General features: G+C 39.6%; 1 protein-coding gene across 2 annotated transcripts in view; it reads left to right on the top strand.

The window, feature by feature from the left end:
• Nucleotides 1-19,326, top strand: part of PPARGC1A (PPARG coactivator 1 alpha) — a 112,541-nt gene that overhangs the window by 51,216 nt on the left and 41,999 nt on the right. For both annotated transcript variants that reach the window (XM_049630387.1, XM_049630388.1), the window contains exon 3: nt 18,633-18,827. In XM_049630387.1, coding sequence (XP_049486344.1) covers nt 18,633-18,827 — 195 coding nt within the window. The remainder of the gene's footprint in view (nt 1-18,632; nt 18,828-19,326) is intronic.

The following is a 19,326-nucleotide window of genomic DNA, read 5'->3' as shown; positions in this document are numbered from 1 at the left end:
AAAGCGTTAAGTTCTGTACAAGAATTTGGCGAGCCAATACAGGGCTCGACGCAGGTAATGCATTTATTCGGTAATCAGTAAAATACCTTCCATCGTCAGTAAATGTTGAATCTCGGACAGCTGATAGGATCCTTTGCTTTCACGTGTGTTTTCAATATTGTGCTCGGCTTCAAGTATGAATTGAATAGAGTGACCTTTTGATACTGTATGAAATTGACTGCATTTCCTAAGATTCTGTGCTTTCAATCACCATGAATTTTTTATATTGGGCCGTTGCACGGGCCCCAGCTTAACGACCTCTCGTTATTGGTTCTGATAATGCAGTCGGCCCCTGGACAGCCCGTTGTTACTAGTCTGTGGGAGAGCACGTGTGCGTGTGCGTTCCCGGTCAGAACTTCATGTCAAGCGTAGGGACAATATGTGGTTTTCCCAAATCAAATCTAATCACTCCGTGGACTGCAAAATGTGAATGATTTTGGGTCCGGTGATGGAAATTGTGTTCTAGGGTGCTAGCTGGATCCTGAATTTGCGAGATGGATAAGTCAATTAGCGGTTCCTCAGTTTATTAGCAACTTAATTGTCAGAATGTAATGGAAACTTCTGAACTGCAACAACTCATTAGAGGCAGTGAAACATGTGACTTTCTTTTTCTGGAAGAATATTCAGTGAAGTGTGTTTTTTTTCCCCAAAGAGATCTTGAAAATAAAATTAACAATTAAGTTTAAATGTACACCTGTGAAGGTATGAAGAGTTTTGAATTCTGCTACTGGAAAAACGCTCTGGAAAAGTTATGGGTACTGAAGAGAGGGAAATCTGGCTTCAAATTTCCAGTCTGTTTGGTATAGAATCTTCGGTGAGTTTCTTTTCTTTCTTTAAAAAAATTTTTTTCCTCCAAATTTTTATTTAAATTCTAGTTTTAGGTGAGTTTCTTAACTCCCTTAATCCTCAGCCTCTCTATCTGCATAAAGGTGACATTGTAAATATTTCAAAGGATTGTAATGCAGATAAAAGGAAGGAGCACGTGCAAAGTGTTTAAAAACACCCTAGCCCACAGCAAGAACTCAAAGACGACTATTTTTTTGTCAACCTAAATATTTTTCTTCACTTGCCCTTTATCCCCAGATCAGTTGGATTTTAGAGCAGGCTTCTTCTTTCAAGATTAAAGATGTAATCATTAAAAAGCACATAGCCATTGTATTATCTATCAGAAAGAAAGCTGTATCTTCCTGTCATGCTTAATACTTGAGAGAAATTGACAGTTTCTGCCAAAAAAAAAAAAGAGTTTACTTTTTAGTTCCCTGGTAGATTATGGTTTGATTTTATTTGGCCTTTATGGCAATAATACTCTGATGATCAGTGTCACAGAAGCTCAAAGAAAAATCTTGCTTCTCCTCTAATGTCTCATTATAGCTGTAGCCCCCAACGATCTTGGCAACGTTTAAGAATAAAGAGGAGTTGAAGAGTTGTGTGTGGTGATAAAAACGTTAGTTCACATTACAAAGAGAGTAATAATTATTTTCTGGAGCCCGCAGCCCCAATGAGGAATAGAACATGAGAAGAGTATTTTATTTGTAACTGTAAGTGATGATGCAATTATGGATTATTCCACTCTTTTTCTAATTCCCTTTTCTTTGGTGTTCATGTTTCTTTTCCATCTGTATTTTTATTCTTTAGTCTGTTTTTCCTTCATTCAGCATTGAAATAATTATGTTGTGTTATCTACCAGTGACTGCTGGGCAGCTAGGATGCTGTAAGCATCATGAGGACAGGGACTGCGTCAGTTAGAACCACTTTGTGTTCCTGAAACACCTGATAGCCAAAAACATATCTTGTGAATCTACAAATGAATAAAAGAAGAAAAGAATGAAGAAAGCCAAATAAAACATGGCCATTGACTTGAAACAGCTTAAATATGTATTGAGGCCTTCTTTCCTTTTTTTTTTTTTTTAAGATATTATAAAGAATTTAAGCAAAATGTCTGCTGCATTTACTGAGGACTCTATTTTGCCTAATCATATTTTTAAGTAAAATGAATTGTTCTTCTGCCTTGTCATCCCCAACCAGATAAACTGTTCTTTTTCATATATATCTTCTGTTGATATTTCCTATGACTCAGTGGCATTCGTTTTTGTTTGTTTCTTGTTTTGTTTTGTCTTGTTTTAATGATATTTTTGTCCTAGGTCAGCTCTTCTGACTGAAGGCAATACCTGTAGGGTTTTATAAGTTACTAAACCCAATTTGTTAGGTAAGGAGGAAGGCTATTTAATCAGGAGTAAACATTGTAAATGGCTTATCTTAGGTAATAAATTCTTATTATATAAGGTTTCTTTGGATTTCCTTGTTGGTTTTGCTCTTTTATTCAGGATAGCATTTTGAAAATGATTCTTGAAAAGGAACATCATTGGGGAGTCTGGGTGGCTCGGTTGGTTAAGCATCCAAATCTTGATTTTGGCTCGGGTCGTGATCTCACCAACCATGATATCAAGCTCTGCATCGGGCTCTGCACTGACAGCACAGAGTCCGCTTGGGATTCTCTCTCTCCCTCTGTTTCTACCCCTCCCTTGATGGTGTGCATGCGCGCTCTCTCTCTCTCAAAATAAATAAATAAATAAATAAATAAAAGGAAAATCGTTAGAAAAATAGCAGGAAATACTTATGTAGTATTTCGTGGTGCCCATCACGCCCAGTATGTTACTTCTTACCACACTGTTGTAGGGCAGCTATCTTTGCTGTCCAGTTGACGGCACTGGGGACACAAAGCCCAAATGCCTCTCCAAGAATATAGGTTAGTAAGGGGCAGGTTTAGAATGTGAATCTGGTCTTGGGAGACCACAGCTCTTAAGATTTTGACTACTACTTTGGAAACTGTCACAGGGGACATGCCATCAATAGCAACAGCAGCAACTCGAGAGGCCTTGGATTCATGTTTCAGAAATATTGAACTACCGAATGCTCTTTCAGGGGCAGACTGAACAGCAATTAATGCTGTAATGGCACAGAACTATTTCTCTGTCAGTTGCTAAAGCCTGGTATTTTCCTCTTATGCCTGGAGGTGAAAGGATCTACTTCCGGGCCGCCCTTAGCTGCTACCATCAGATCTTTCACCTCCGAAACAGATTGCGGTTGGCTGACTTCATCCCGACAAACAGACCTGGAAAGTTTGTTTACAACCATTGATGTCACCTGGGGCAGAGAGGACTCCCCGAGGGGAGCATCCCTGTGGTTCCTCCTTTCCTTCCACACGCTGCTGTGGAGTCGCAGGCAAACTGTCATCGTTCTTATATAGGATGTTATCATCTGTTTGATCTTGCGGGGTGATTTGAGGGAGAAATACATCCAAGTGAAGGATTCAACCATAAAAGGGTAGTACAAATTCAGTAAATATTGTTTGATTGACTTAATCTGAGTTGCATGTATCTTCAGCATTACATTTTTATCTAATGCTTCCTCAAAGCACATAGGTGTTATGCTATGTTTACTTCTGGTAACCTTAGGGGATAGATAGCCATGGCAGATTTCACGGCTGCCAATTTACAGATGAGGAAATCAAGGCCTAATGAAGCCAGATTCTAAGCCAGGGCCCCAAAGTTGAGTAGACCTGGGCTGACCTTGGTTAATTACATAGTCACACGTGAGCTTCTTCTCTTGTCCCTTTTATCACACACCATACACATTTTACAGTTTTATATTGGTATGTTACAAATACAAAAATGCTCATTGTAAAAAGATTAGGAAAAAATTCAATTAAGGTCATCTCAAGTCACAGTTCCTTATAATACTTTGGAGTTTATTCTTTCAAATGGCTTCCGGTATGCATGCCTAGGTCATGGGCTGAACAAGTGCTCCTGGCTAACTTTCTTGATTGATTTAATGCTATTTAATGGGTATGTTTCACTTTAATGACATACATCTGTGCCATCATTTTCATGGATGTAAAGTGTCATGGTGTGGCTTCTACTGGACGTCTTCTTCCTTTAAGCTCAAGCTTTCATAGCCTGACTAGCCTATGGTCACAGTAGGTAGGGTCTTGGTTGGTAGGTGTCCCTGCCATCTGCCAAAGAGATCTGTTTGAGGGACCTATAAGTACCGAAGGAAGCATTGGCGAAAGATACTGATAGGCACAAATGAAGGGGTTCAAAGGTCGAAGCTCCCAGCTACAAGAGGGTGATTGAGGCAAGAATTGGGGCCCAGGAAAGAAAGCCTTCATAGTAAAGAGGACTGCCTTGATATGTACCAGCTGAAGATAGAACATACAGATTCTAACATTTTATGATAGAAGACATGGGCTTCAGGTGTCGCGATGTGAGACAGCTGGTCTACCCTGATGGGAAAGCCTTCTCAGCTTTAGCCCATAAGATGGGTCATGGCAAATATATTCACCTTCCCTCAAAGACTCTACCATTCACTCTTTTATAGGAGTAATTCTCAGTCCTGGTTCCCATTAGAGTCCCATCAGGGGAGCTTCTAAAAATACTAACTCCGTCCTCCAAAGAGACTGATTTAATTGCTCTGGGCTAGGGGTGGGAGTGGAGGGCAAGCATAAATAATTTTTTGAATGCTCACCTCAGTTTAATATGTAGCCAAAACTGAGACTCGTGGCTTTATAGACATCTTCCGCTTGGTATAAAAGATGGTCAGCAGGAAACTTTTCTTTGCGTGAAGTTTTTGTACTCAGAAACTATATTTTCAACAATTTAGGGATTTAAGTGTTTCTAAGTTATTCCACCCCTTTTCTAAGAAAAATATCTATGTTCTGCTTCCCTAAATCAATCAGATTTTTAAAAAATATTTGACTTTCCATAAATAAAAGTGGACTTTGTATTGTTTTATCCGTTTATTTCTTCCTCACAGTTGTTTATTTTGTTTACAGTAATTTATTTTGTCAATCATCTGCCTTTCCTGTTAGAATAAAGCTCTGTGAGGGCAGGAAGTTTTAGCTATTTTGTTCAATGCTAGATCAGTGTCATGAATGCCTAGTGCACAGTAGGTACTCAACAAATATTTAATGTTTTTTGATGACAGTTTGATGTGCAAATCATGATTCCTTTTTTTTTTTAAGTTTATTTATTTTGAGAGAGAAATGGATCACACAAGCTGGGGAGGGGCAGAGAGAGAGGGAGAGAGAGAGAATCCCAAGCAGGCTCCGTGCTGTCAGTGCAGAGCCTGATGTGGGGCTTGAACTTATGAACTGTAAGGTCATGACCTGAGCCGAAGTCAAGAGCCACATGCTTAACTGACTGAGCCACCCAGGCGCCCCTCATGATTCCTATTTTCAAGAAGGTTATGCACAAACACACAAGAAGGTTAGGCACAAATGCACATGATTCCTATTTTCAAGGACGTTACACACAAACATGGAACTTTGTTACAGTCCAGGATTTCTAGAGAGGTCTGCACTGGGAACTTCCCATGTGCAATATTCTAAACAGTGTAGAGGCCTAAAGAAGAAAAATGTCAAATGTAAGAGAAAGATTCTTTGCTAGTATTTCCTTTTATTCTCCAGGGAAGCAACATGGCATAGGAGAAAGACTAGGGAGCCCACAGGCCCCAAACAAATGCAGATTTAGATCAGTTCCGAATTGACCTTGAGAAAGTCTGTTTAACACTTTATTTATCTGTCTTCTCATCTCCAAAAATCATACAGTTGGATGAGTTGACTTTTTGGCTCTCCCTCTTCAGTATTTCAGTGACTACATCCTATCATTATGTGAGCCTATTGTTAAATGACTTTTTTCTCCTTTTATTGTCCTGTAACTCTTGAATTTTTATCCAGTTTGGTTTGTACTTCCTTTGTCATTTTCCGCGTTGTTACGGGCACCCGTGCTTCCTTAATCCAGTGATCAAGGTCACTTTAATAAATGTCCCCTTGTGTGTTATTAGCCACTTAGTCTAACTGGGTGTCCTATGCTTCCCTACTGTGTATGTTCACCACATATGCATGCAAATCGCTGAGAATCATGAGTGATTCTGCATCAAGAACTGACTGAGTATAAAGTATTTAAAGATTCCTCACGAAGGGTATACTCATTCTGGTATTAAGAGAAGCTCAGTTTCTAAATCCTAGGAGATTGCAGCCTTACTCAGATGCTTTGGAAACCTAGACCCGTGTGGAATACTTAGATACAAAGTCATTGAGACTGCTCATATTGTATTCGTTTGGCAAGTATTTACTGACAACCCACTATTCTGTTCAGAACACTTTAGTAGGAAATGGAAGTTGCTCAAGGAGTCGAAGACCCAATCCCAGGCTCCAAATGGCTCCTATTCTCTTGGGGGAAGGGCCCTCCACGGCACAGAGGATTACCAGGAAGCACACTGATTTCCTTCACCCTAGATGTCCCCACAGAGAGGACAGCCTTGCCTCTGAATAGCTCCTAACCACCTTGAGACAATTTTCTCTCATTTTAATGCCATTGCCAGATTATTGCAAGTAATCAGATCATTTGATGTCGCCTGAATCTTGGCGTCCCCAACCTTAATATACCATGTACGTCCAGGTGCCAGGGATCTGCAGCTGCGTGGTTTGCACCCATCTTGGGGTGCTAAGCCTTCATGAGCCAATAGCATTGGCCTGTGTAATAATACCTTCTAAGCACTTCTTTGGGACAGGAAATACACTATCGTATAGAGAATTTATTGGTTGTAATGGGAAATTCTTACAAAATGTCTTACAGAGTCAGCCTAAAAAACATGCTTATGCCCAGGGTTAATATAATCTGCTAATTTGCCACAATAAAATTTTATGTGTCGTTTATAGGATAGGCCTTCTTCTGACATCCTGGCGCCGCTGTTCTGATTGATCAGTGCTCATGTGTAATGTTTGTTAAATATTTTCAAGATCACTTCCCTCCCACTTATACCGATATGCAAACTCTGAAACTGTTAATGTCTTCCTCACTGCAAGTTCTCAGCTCAGGACTTTTATACTTTTCCTTTCTCTGCCTAGAACATTCTATTACGGCTTGCTACTTCACATGCTATCATCTTGTCTGTCTCTCTGTGTATATATCAGTATACATACATAAACATTATTGGATGTATATATTTTGCTATCAAGTACGCATACACACATATTCTATTCTTCTTATGTTATGTTTTGTGTATATATATGCAAAACATATTATTATGTTATATAATAACATAATAATTGTATGAAATTATATATTATTATACGTACTCTATATGTTATAGAGTACATATATTATATACCCTCTATGTTATAGAGTACATATATTATATACTCTATATTATTTCTCTCTATATGTGTATGTATACATTGCCTATCTATTTACCTATCTTTGGAAAGGGCTCATTTGTTTATTATCTGCCTTCCTGCCTCTACCAAAGTAAAACGTAGGTTCCTAGAAAACAGATTATAGCGTATAGTAGGCACTCAATAAATAGGTATAAGTAGTCAAAATATATGTACATAAATATAGTATAGGTCTGCATGTGTGTACATGAATGGTGGATGCATCAAATGCGGATATCATGGTTCAGCTTGGTGTGGATTTCAGGTGATCAGTCCATGTGATAAACGTGCAAACGGCCAGTGATTATGTCAAACTGCATCTGTTAACTCCAACATATCAGCCTTAACAAGTAACTGGTAGACAGTGACCTTTACACCAGTTGTAAGGATTTTTGAGCATTCTGAGCATTTTGAGGCCACACTTAAAACCTCTGTATTGTGTAGGCTTATTGTGTAGAATGGTCTTCCCTTCTCCCTTCATTTGTTCATATCCTGTGCCAACTCAGTCTACTTTCAATGTTCTCTCCCTTATAGTATTTTCCCAGTAAATCCATTTTTGTGTGTCACCTATTTTGAACTCAGCCTAGTGTATAAGGACTATAATAATGACAATGATAGTCCTTGCTCTCTACCAGGCACTGTGCTAAATGATTTTCATGGATTTGTTCAAAATAAGCCCTCAACTGAGGTCTTATTATTATAACGCCCTTCTCAGACATGAAATCTGAGACACAGAGACGTTAAGTAACTTACTGAAGGTGATGCACCTTGTAAGTGATGAACTCAGGATCCAAACATAAGCGGTCTAACTTCAGAGTCTATATTTTGCCTCACCGCCTCTGTCATAATAACATAAAACTTGTATAAGGCTTTTATGCACTTCTTGAGCTTTAAAAAATCTTAAGAAGTCTAGAAGTGTTTAAGAACTCTGTGAAAATATATAGAAGAAAACCCTCAAGAACCAGTTAGCATGTAGTCTATGTAATCAAAGAGACTACAAAACCAAAATGAACTTTATGATAACGATGATGGTAAGAATATGCTGAAGAAAGAGGAGAATGATTGGCAATAAAAAGAGTGAAATGCCATCGGACTAATCAAAAAGAAATTCCGGGAGTAAATAACCAGTAAGTTATAATCAACGAGGAAGCATTGACTATAAAACATCTGGGCACATAATGTAAGATATTGGAGATAAGAATTCACATAGAATAACTAAAACTATGTTATTAATGACTATTAAGAGCTGCTAGAGTTGCCTGTGTTAGTAGGGATAAGTCTAGCGCACATGGAGTCATAAATTCCAGTCCTAAATTGATCTATACACTACCCAACGGCCACAAAACAGAAAATTACCCAGACCTGCATGATTCGGAAACTCTTGCGGTGCTTATCAAAACTGCAGAATCCTGGACGGTTCCTCCGGGATGACATTCTCAACTGGGGGCAGTTTTGCCTCCCAGCAAATGTTTGACAATATCTGGAGACGTTTTTGATTATTTTGATAATTAGAGAGATGCTACTGGCTGCTGCGAAACATCCTGAAATGCACAGGACAGCCCGTAACAATAAATCATCTGGCTCATAATGTCAAGAGTGTCAACGTCGAGAAACCCTGACCTAGAGGTTTTGATGTAGTGGTTTGTGATGAGACCTAGAAATCTGTATGTCTATCCGGGGATCCGTGTTCTTCTTACAAAGGCTTTAGGAGCTTGAAGATAGATAGGCTTTGAGGTAGGGATAGGATATGAAGAAATGAAGGGAAATGGAAAGAACATTTTAATAGAAGGATGGATCCCACCCAGTAGGACTGAAGATAAGCTCCGTGGAACACTGGGCCAGCAGTAAATACTGAGAAGCAATCTCAAAGCAATATCCTCTTTCTACATGGAAGGCCGTCAGGGGATGTAATTGCGGTTCCCCACCTTAGTTCTTATCTGTTGATAATTAACTCATTTTGTATCCTCTAATATGAATGTAGATTAGACTAGCGCATGACCACTCTCATTTTTGTCCCATCAATTCGGCCATAAAATTCCAACATATAAAGAAAGGGAGTGAGAACAAGGTTTTATCAGATATACCTAGTTTGATAGCCAACCCTACCTCTTATCAGCTGCATGAATTTAGGGCCACCAATAGGGTCAATGGGGGGTTTAAATGAAATAGTATGTACAAGGAAATTAACTCCACACTGGGCACATAGGAAGCACTCAGTAAAAGTCAGTTGCCACTTCATAGTGTTTTTTTTTATTAAAATAAAATGTACTGGTAGTAGTATTTATGAAACTATTTAAATGAACAGAAAAAAATGTGAAGTTGAGGCTTAAGATGATGATCGGTATCTTATATCAATCTTAGCAACTGATTATTTTGTACTCTGTTTTGATCTAAGAGGATTGAGAAAATCCTGCTTCATAGAAACGACTATTTGTAAATGGCTCCAGGTTTTAAGCTGCTCACCCTCACTTCTCAAGGTATTTTTTTTAAATCCTGAGACCAACATAAAGTGATTCAGCATGGCAAGTTAATGCAGTGGTGGTCTCCACTGTGTTTATGATAGGAGAAATAACACATTTGAGTGTGCATGTTGCTTTCTAAAAACTAATTATATTGCTATATGAGCTCAATTATATAAATACATAAATATATCATATACTACAGCATTTATTATCAGTCCTGATAGCACTTGAACTAACATCCACAGCTCCATGGACCACAGTTCGAAAAAGCCTCTGGCTACTATATATTCCCACTTTGTCGATGAGTGTGTTATACAGTAAGGAATAAAGAAGCTCTCTCTAGTCCAGATAGATTCCATCCATTGTTTTCTCTTGATTAGTGAGCCTGATGCTTCTGAATGGACAGATAGTAAGTTGGTTTGGCATGATTTTCTCTTCACAAACCATCTTGGCTCTTTGGAAATTTTGCAAATTAATTCCTTGATGATGCGTTCCAGGGTCCTCCCAAACACCAGAGTTGGGGTGAATTAATATCTCTATTTACAAGACCTATCCCCACCTCTTCCTTTACAAAAAGTGTACATTATGTTGACTCATACAATTTCAGTACTTTGGGGCTTAATTCAGAATCCGCCCCTCTGTAGTTCTGTTCAAATTTCCTTATCTCCCACTAAGAAAATATTGGCTGTTTGGCCTATCAGCTGATGTATGAGAATGAATGCAAGCTAATTTTAAATTATAGCCAAAGATGAACACCATTTAATTAGACGGGGGTGGGAAAAGGTGGGAATTATGAACAACAATGACAACAACAACAACAACAAAAACAAGAAAATGAAAAGTCACATTATATTTTTAGGATTAGTTCAACATTTTCTTTGTGATGCTTATTCATTTTAAATAAGCATCTAGTATATGCCACGTGCCTTAGTAGTGATCAGACAGGTCTCACGGTGCTTCTATTTTAGATAGACTAGGAACACGGTAAGTTAGTAAAATATATTGAGTTGAGTTATAGAAGAAAGTGTCAAAAGGAAAAATAAAGTAAGCAAATGGATAGAACGTGCTTGGAGTAGTTGGAAAGGTCCAACTGAGAACATGACTTTTGGGTAAATGAAGGGATGAAGGGGCAAGTCTGTGGCCATCTGGTAGAAGAGCCTTTTAGTAAGAGGAAATGGCAGGGGCAGAGGCCTTGGAGCAGGAGAATGCCTGGCATTTCTGTAGAGTAGTACTAAGATCAGAGTCGTTGGAGAGGATTGAGACAGATAAATGGGGGCATTGACAGGGTCAGATGATGTAGGTCTAATATAGGGCAATCAACCATACATCTCAGACTCTGATAGTCTGGGCTAATTCCCCAGTGATTGAGTATTTACATGCTCAAGAGTGTTCTGGCTTGGGTGCTCAATTACGTGGTGATCCTAGGCTCCTAGGTCACTCTTAGGATTTTAACTTTTAGAGACAAAGAGAAGCCTTGGAGGGCCACATCAAAAGGGGGGCAGGCATGACTTAGATTTTATCAGGATCACTTCATCTTCTGGGGCTCCAGGGCGGCTCAGTTAAGCAGTGACTCTTGATTTCAGCTCAGGTCATGATCTCACGATTGGTGAGATCAAGCATCGTGTCAGGCTCCGTGCTGTCAGTGAATTGGGAATCTCTCTCTCTCTTTCTGTCTCTGCCCCTCCCCCTCTTGCACATTCACAGGTGCACATGCTCTCTCTCTCCCTCTCTCTCTCAAAATAAATAAATCAATATTTTTTTAGAAAAGGGATCCCTTTGTCTTCTGTGCTGATAATGGGCTATTGGGATGGGGAGGCAAGAGGCAAGGGTGAAAACAGCGGAGCCAGTTGGGAACCTACCAGATTATTGTTTGGGCATGTGCACCAACCGCAGCCAGAGTTGAGTCATTTCACTTGAGGCTGTGTAACTAGTTAGTGGTGCAGAAGGGACTTGGGTCAATTGTCTTGACTTTCACTCCGGTGTCCTTTACACAGAGCCCTGTTTCTTCAACCTGAGAACAAATTGAGTGCCGGACTAGATCTTTACAGGCCCGTTAAGCCTCCTGTGTGGTAGTACCACGTGGTTGCTTCCTCTTCATGTGGTGAGAAATGGACATGAAACATCTCCCTTCCCCCCTTCCAAATGATAGCTCATTTTGAAGCCTCAACCAAGATTTTCTTAAGCCTTTCTCTTGAACATCTGTATTTCCACCTTGGGCTCATGTAACCTCTTCAGAATAATGAATTCCACATGTTGGGGGCATGCTTATTAACTCATGGATGTGTGATATGAGCTGATAGGTAGGATGGAGCCTAATACCGATGTGAACACACATTATTTGGCTGCTTAAATAGGATCATAAATGTTAACAGAAACGAACTAGACTCCCACAGGTGTAAACATATCTATGCGGGGAAATCTTCAGTTTTGCTTATATTTATTTTCATTTGGTTCTCGTTTTATTTTTACAGGAACTGTCTTCAGTTTTTGATCATTGCTTCCCTCAGTTATAGTGGATAACCGGGAGGAAGAGTACATGTGCTGATTACACTCATATGTAGTCAACTGCAATGGAATATAGGAGAATACACTTAAGAGATTGAAATGCACATCTACATAGATTCTGTTTTAAATATGTATACTTGAGATGCAAACTTTTGTGTGTTTGTGTTGGGGGCATGGTATCTATAGGCACATTTACATACATGGTATTCTTTTTTAAATTATTTTCTTAATGTTTATTTTTGGGAGACAGAGACAGAGTACAAGCAGGGGAGGAGCAGAGAGAGAGGGAGACACAGAATCCGAAGCAGGCTTCAGGCTCGGAGCTGTCAGCACAGAGCCTGACACGGGGCTCGAACCCACGAAGTGCATGATCAATGACCTGGGCCGAAGTCGGATGCTTTACCAACTGAGCCACCCAGGCGCCCCTACATACATGATATTTTAAGTAGCCTATATGTCCATGGAGAGTTACCCAAACAGTGAAATTAAAATTTGTGTTCTTTCTATTAACCATTGTATCAGTACAACTTTAAATTCCAGCAACTTTGGCATCCAACAGAGCAAATACAGTGTCACATAATGTGCTTATCTTATCTCTTATGGGAATAAAATAGGGGAATAAGCAAATTCTCAGGGAGTATGTTAGAAATGAATAGATACAAAAGTATAAAAGAGAAAGAGAGTTGTTTGAGAGTGAGTATTCAAAATATTAACCTCTCCAGCAGAGGCTCAGACCCCTCAGAGCAGATGCATACAACAAACCATCAGTGACGTGGGATCTGTCCTGATTAAAATGCTTTAAAGGAAAAAAAAAAGCCAATAACCTCAAAGTCTAATTCAGTAGTCTAAGTCTGAATTGTTATTTTTTATTTCATTTCAAAAAAGAAGAAATTATTATTTTTTAAATTTTAGTTCAGCTTCTTGCAAATCTTGAATCAAACTTTATACATTAAAACCAAAAATTATACATGTAAAAGTGTTTTTTTTGTCTTTTTGTGCCTGAAACAGAAGTACAGAACTTTATGTATGAAGATCCAGGAAAGGGACTCCTATGATCAATTGTATTTCTTATTTGAACCCCTGAATCTATCCTAAAAGTCACTTTTTCATTTATTTACTTCAACTCCCAGTTGGGGTCTAGTGGGACAAATAATCCAAAATAGTGGATAATCCAAAAATGTCATTTATATTTGGCCTCAGAATGCATTACCAGATGTTACTCTAGCAGATTTCCCTTCCTAATTAGGCCTCACTTAAAGGAGGAGTTAATTTTGTCTTCATTAGCTGCTTCCAAATCAGCGGGATGGGGCAAGGAGGAAGCTCAAGGCATGCTGGGTATTTGGGAGGAAGCTGGCCCAGTGCTAAAAGTCCGTGGTAGATCGTGCTCAAAGAATGAAATTCAAATATGGGCAATCAAGACGATGGGCATATACACTGGAGATGTTTGTTGAGCACCTTCTTGAAGAATTCTCAGGCTTTTATCAATTCTTTTTGTCTCCCTATTAACCATGAGTGCAGAAAAAATTCTGTAATAGGAATTAGGCAGATAATGACCTAAAATTTTATATAGAAAAAAAAAAAAATAGAGGCTCAGAGAGGTTAAGTGACCCCTCACATAGATTGATCTCGGAGTAAACAGTACCTAAGATACTGAAACTGATTAATGAATGATAAGGAGACCCCACTGTTTCCTTCTTATTGATGATTTGAATAATGAGGAAGCAAGAATTCTCCTGGCCTAATTCGCATTAAGAGAGCTAAGATAATGAAGCTGTGATTAAATGGCTATTAAACTATTTTTATCAAACAGAGATCAAGCGAGTGTGAGAATCTGGGGACGCAGAGTATAATTGCAATTCTACAAGATGTGGAAAAAATTACTATCATAAGCAGGGCATGGTCCTTCCATAATAGCCTGCATTTAAAAATCTTTGGGATACCACATGCAGTTTTCGCTTCGCAGTTCTCCCTTCAGGTGTCGGTGTGCATCTCAGAGTCCCTCATTTCCTCCTTCATTTAGTAGATTTAGTCACTCTCTACGCACCTGGGCAAGCTGAATGCATGTCTGCCCCACCATGTGTAATCAGTTGGAAGATCCCTTTGCCAACTGCTCACAAGGGAAGCAGGCCCAGATATTACGTACTGGATCCCAAATTGCAGTCTCGAGGTGACTTTGAGCACTTGAAGGAGCAGGATCGACCTTCCTTTAACTGTACCCTTTGAATGAGTTCACACTTAGTGCGGGTCAAATAGAGACCCAGCAGTCCCAACCAGCGATCATAATGAAACTTCTGGTTTGATGGAGTGTTTTGAACTGTCATTTGTTGGTGACGAACGCTTCGGAATTGTTGAACATTCTAAATGTTGGGTTGTTAGTATACATGTACGCCTGTCATCTGTCACTGGAAATTCTTTACAACTTGAGTGAGTTTTTGTTGATGAGGCGTCTTTACTCCTGGAGCTCCCTTAGAGAGTGAGTGTCACAGTCACACAGACCTTTGTTCAGGCCGGAAGAATAGCACCAGACTTGCGTAAGGAGAGCCCAAGGTTGACACCCACCATGGGAAAAGCTGCCTGATAGGTACAGAGCTCCCCTGCGGAAATGCCCATCGGCCTGGGCTGTTTCCTTCTTTTCTCTACCTCTCTGCTACCATCTGCAAGACTGAGCTCAGCTGTGTAGTTGTCGATCGCTACCGAACTGGTGACCCACACTCTGGTTTTTGCCTCTCTGCTTTTCTTTTCTTAACTTCTATGGAGCTAATAAGTGTATTTTTGTAGGAGTGGTAAATTCAAACGATTAGAAAGCAGTGTCAGAGCAGAGTCTTTGAAGGGATATCTTGTAAAGTCATTTTACAACCTGATGTATTTCCATGCCCCGTCACCTGTGAACAGGCATGTGTTAGTAGGCCAGTGTGCTTCGTCTGCAGTGACTTTGATTTATTTGCTCTGTAAATTGGGACCGAAGCGATAATGGGAAGTGACATTAATTGTTTACCAGAATCCTTTTTGTCACATCCATTGCCTTCTCTGGAGTGTGTGACTGTTGAAACTCATGCTAAACTAATTGATATTGCCACAGTGCGGAGAAATGTCCACTCACCTTTATATACAGGAGTATGTGTTGAGCTTCGAAACGAAAATGTCATCAATAAATATTTTAATTTTCCCCCCGGTCTTCTATGATTAGACAAAACATGGAGAATTTGAAATAATAACATTTTCTTCTTCCATAATTCAAGAACAACCTGATTAAATGGTCTCTGAGCACCTGTCTGAGTCACCCACATTCAGGGATGGTAATAAAGAGGTTTAATAATCATTTCTGATGAACACGGATTAAATAACGATTACAGTCCATACTGGTTGACTACCAGCCTGCCCGAGCTACATACCCCAACACACACACACACACACACACACACACACACACACACACACTGCCAATCTTCCATCCCACAACCCTCCCTCCCGTTGTGGTTCCAGTAGAGAGAATTTAAATGGCTGTGGTTTAATCAGATCTTGTAAATTAATTATGACATTATCAGGCTCCACTATTTCTGCCATTGTTTTTGATGTACATTCACCCGGGCTTTATTAAAGAAATTGGAGAAAACTAGTTAATTTAAGTGTTCTTTGTCATTCTGACTTGATTGGAATTATTGTAGTTTGTTTACACGAGGGATGGAACTAAGGCGCTATTGTATTATGTGATTGAGAGCAAATAGAGGCTTGTAGTGTTGCTGGAAAGCCAAACACAAAATTTAAATCGGGGTAAACAAAATTACTCATTTATTGGTAAACATTCTTAACTGTTTTTCTTGAGCTATTTTTGAACGCCTTTGAAATAAGCCTTTCTGAAAATTGGGATACCTGGAAAAGAAGCCCAGTTCACTGAGTTGTGTGTGTGTGTGTGCTTGAGATATCTTCAAAGATTATTTTTATTTGATAATATGCATACATTTACATTAATGTAAGTCTCATGATTTTAGATGATTTAAAATAATATATATTTAATTTATTTTTTTAAATTTTTTTTTAACGTTTTATTTATTTTTGAGACAGAGAGAGACAGAGCATGAACGGGGGAGGGGCAGAGAGAGAGGGAGACACAGAATCGGAAGCAGGCTCCAGGCTCTGAGCCATCAGCCCAGAGCCCGACGTGGGGCTCGAACTCACGGACCGCGAGATCGTGACCTGTGCTGAAGTCGGCCGCTTAACCGACTGAGCCACCCAGGCACCCCAATATATATTTAATTTAAATATGACTTCTATTTAGGACAGATTAATAACCCGAATTTGGTTTTTTGTATGTGGGGGAATCTAAATTAAAAGAGGAGAGATTGGAATCTTTGGACACTAGGTTATGACCCTGGACAGAAAATAAGTGACAATCATTTCAGTATCTTTATTATTCAGATTACATGGACAGATCCAGAAGAATGGAGGCTGGGGGATATGCTCACTAATGTTTTGTTATTAAATCAAGCAATTTGTTTTTGAAGCATTGGTCAGTTTTGGAAGAAGTGGTGCCATTTTGGAGTTAACATTTTACCCCTCTGATTAGGATTTACCTCCTGCATTGGAGTCTTCAAACTCAGAGACTTGTCATTCTACCCCGTGTGCCCAAAACCACTTGACTCATAGCGTTAAGTCCAGGAGCATTAGAGAGATACATTATGCAAAGGTAAGAAATGCTAGTGAAATCCACCGTGAGGACAAATGGCTCTTTTTGGGGCCTTGAATCCAAAAGAGAAAGAAGTCTGTAGTTTTATTCCTGGGTGGGGGACTCCTCAGTAATGAAGGAAAACAATTTTTATGTGAAAATAGAATGTATACGTGATAAAGGCCTGCCTAATTTCTCTAGTAATACAATTTGATTTTCTGATTAGCTGTCTTATTCTGTGATTCTTGTAATTTTGTCAGGTCAATTAACTGGAGTTGAGTGCTAGAGAGAAAGGACGTGTGGGCACTGCTGGCTTCATTAGATGTCAGTAGCTTAGGTGCCTTTTGTAATAGAATCTGTGTGGGATAATTTAGCCGATATTGTTAATGTCATAGCATACAGAACTTAAAAAAAAAAAAGATTTATGAAGCAGGTCAAATTGGACAAACAATGTGGAGTGCTATCAGAAGGGGGAAAAAGTGATCTACACAACATACATTCTAGGTACTAAATGCAGATCAAGGAATTATTCAGCAAGGAAGCAATGACGATACCGTGTGCCAGCACTGGCCCTGGTTGCCCAGGTGCATGGGGTATAGCACATGTTCCTCTAAACAAGGTGTATAAGCCCCAACTTGGGAGATCTTGAAAGTTTTTGTGCAGAGTCCTGAAATAAATATCATCTTTTATAGTACATTATTTACACATTCTTCCCTGGCACTGAAAGGTTTATGAGGGCGAAGGTTGGTCTTTCTCTTTTTATCTCTAACACCAGGCATGGCCCTGGTATTGTAGGTGTGCAGATGTTTATGGAATGAATGCCTGAAGCTTAACTCTCCAAGGGTGTGTTGATGGGCATGATTGTGGGAGTTGGAGAAACGAGTTAGGATATGTTTTCAGGAGCCCCCATTCAAAGTAATGTTGCACTAGACTAGTACCCCAGCCGCAAGAAATGAATGCATTTGAGAGACGTTACAAAGCAAGACTCTACTTAATGACTGACCAGATAAAGAAGACTCGGGGTAGTTCTAGAGTTTGAGTCTGCAGAACTGTTACCCAAACTCAGGAAGTCGAGGGAAACAGCGGTTTGGTTGTGAAAGGGCCTGAGTTTGGGTTTTGAAGGATGAGGGAGCCATTATCAGGTAGAAATGTCCAGTGGGCAGTGGTAGATTTATGACGAAAGTTGGGAGAGATGTCAGGGAGGGAAATAAATGGCTGTGGAGTGTTCAGTGATGAGATTATAATTGAAACCATGAAAGTGTATAGTTCCTCTTGGTATCGTTTCAGTTTCTGGTGCTGTTCAAACTGAGGGTTATCTAAACATTTTGCCTGTACAGGAGATTGAAACACTGCATCCGCAGATGAAATAGATGATGGTTAAAATTCTCTCAAGTTCTGAGATTCTCTAGACCTTCTCCTTTGGTTAGGGAAACAAGACATAAACATGGGGAAAGTGCGAGCAAGACGGAGTCATACCCAGTCGTGATAAGCACTGATGCCATAAATTGCTAAATTGGACAGCTCAACAATCAAAGACCGGTACCGAGAGGTATCAGTTAATTGTCGGATTCAGACCCAAAGTGAATTTGGAGTTTGAGGAAGACAGGATCTTTTGTATTCCGGCATGAACCTTCAAAATTACACGAATAGTTTACTCATTTGGATAAACATGATCCGCCTATGCTGATTGATAGCGTTACCTATCGCCCAACGTCAGCTCATCACGACGTCTGTTTTTCCGTTTTTGCAGAAGATAGATGAAGAGAACGAGGCGAACTTGCTAGCAGTCCTCACAGAGACACTGGACAGTCTCCCTGTGGATGAAGACGGATTGCCCTCATTTGATGCGCTGACAGATGGAGATGTGACCACTGAGAATGAGGCTAGTCCTTCCTCCATGCCTGACGGCACCCCTCCGCCTCAGGAGGCAGAAGAGACGTCTCTAGTAAGAACCCTTCCTAGTGTTTAACGGGAATTGGAGTTGCCTCTGGCTACCCGCTGCATGGGTATGACGTAGTAACAATAAGGTTTGGGTTTTTAATTTAGACTGATGCCAAAATAATTCCCGAGCACACTCAGAGCTGCAAATTCTTGTGATTTTGTGTGTAAGAATGTTGGTCGTTAACAGGCTTCACGTAGTCTTACGGAAGTTTGTTTTTAACTGTCTATGGCTGTGGATGTGTGTGTATTGTTATTTCTTAGCATTATTTATGTTCATGGTAGAAACTTAGAAGATGTAGACGACCCGAAATGAACGCACCAAAAATTCACCTGTGATTTCAAATCATCTCTGATATAAAAAAGGTTGAAATCTCCTCTTGTTTTAAGATCTGTCATCATATTTATGAATTTTAGATATGCATAACTGTTAGTGTTATACATGACTTTACTGTTTGGAGATGCTCTAATTCATTAAGAGGTTTCTTATGGTTGGATATTTGGTC

The sequence above is a fragment of the Panthera uncia genome, chromosome B1 (assembly GCF_023721935.1).
Source record: "Panthera uncia isolate 11264 chromosome B1, Puncia_PCG_1.0, whole genome shotgun sequence".
NCBI classification, from domain to species: domain Eukaryota; kingdom Metazoa; phylum Chordata; class Mammalia; order Carnivora; family Felidae; genus Panthera; species Panthera uncia.
Note: the sequence above shows the minus strand (reverse complement) of the source record. Positions and strands in the feature narration are given on the sequence as shown.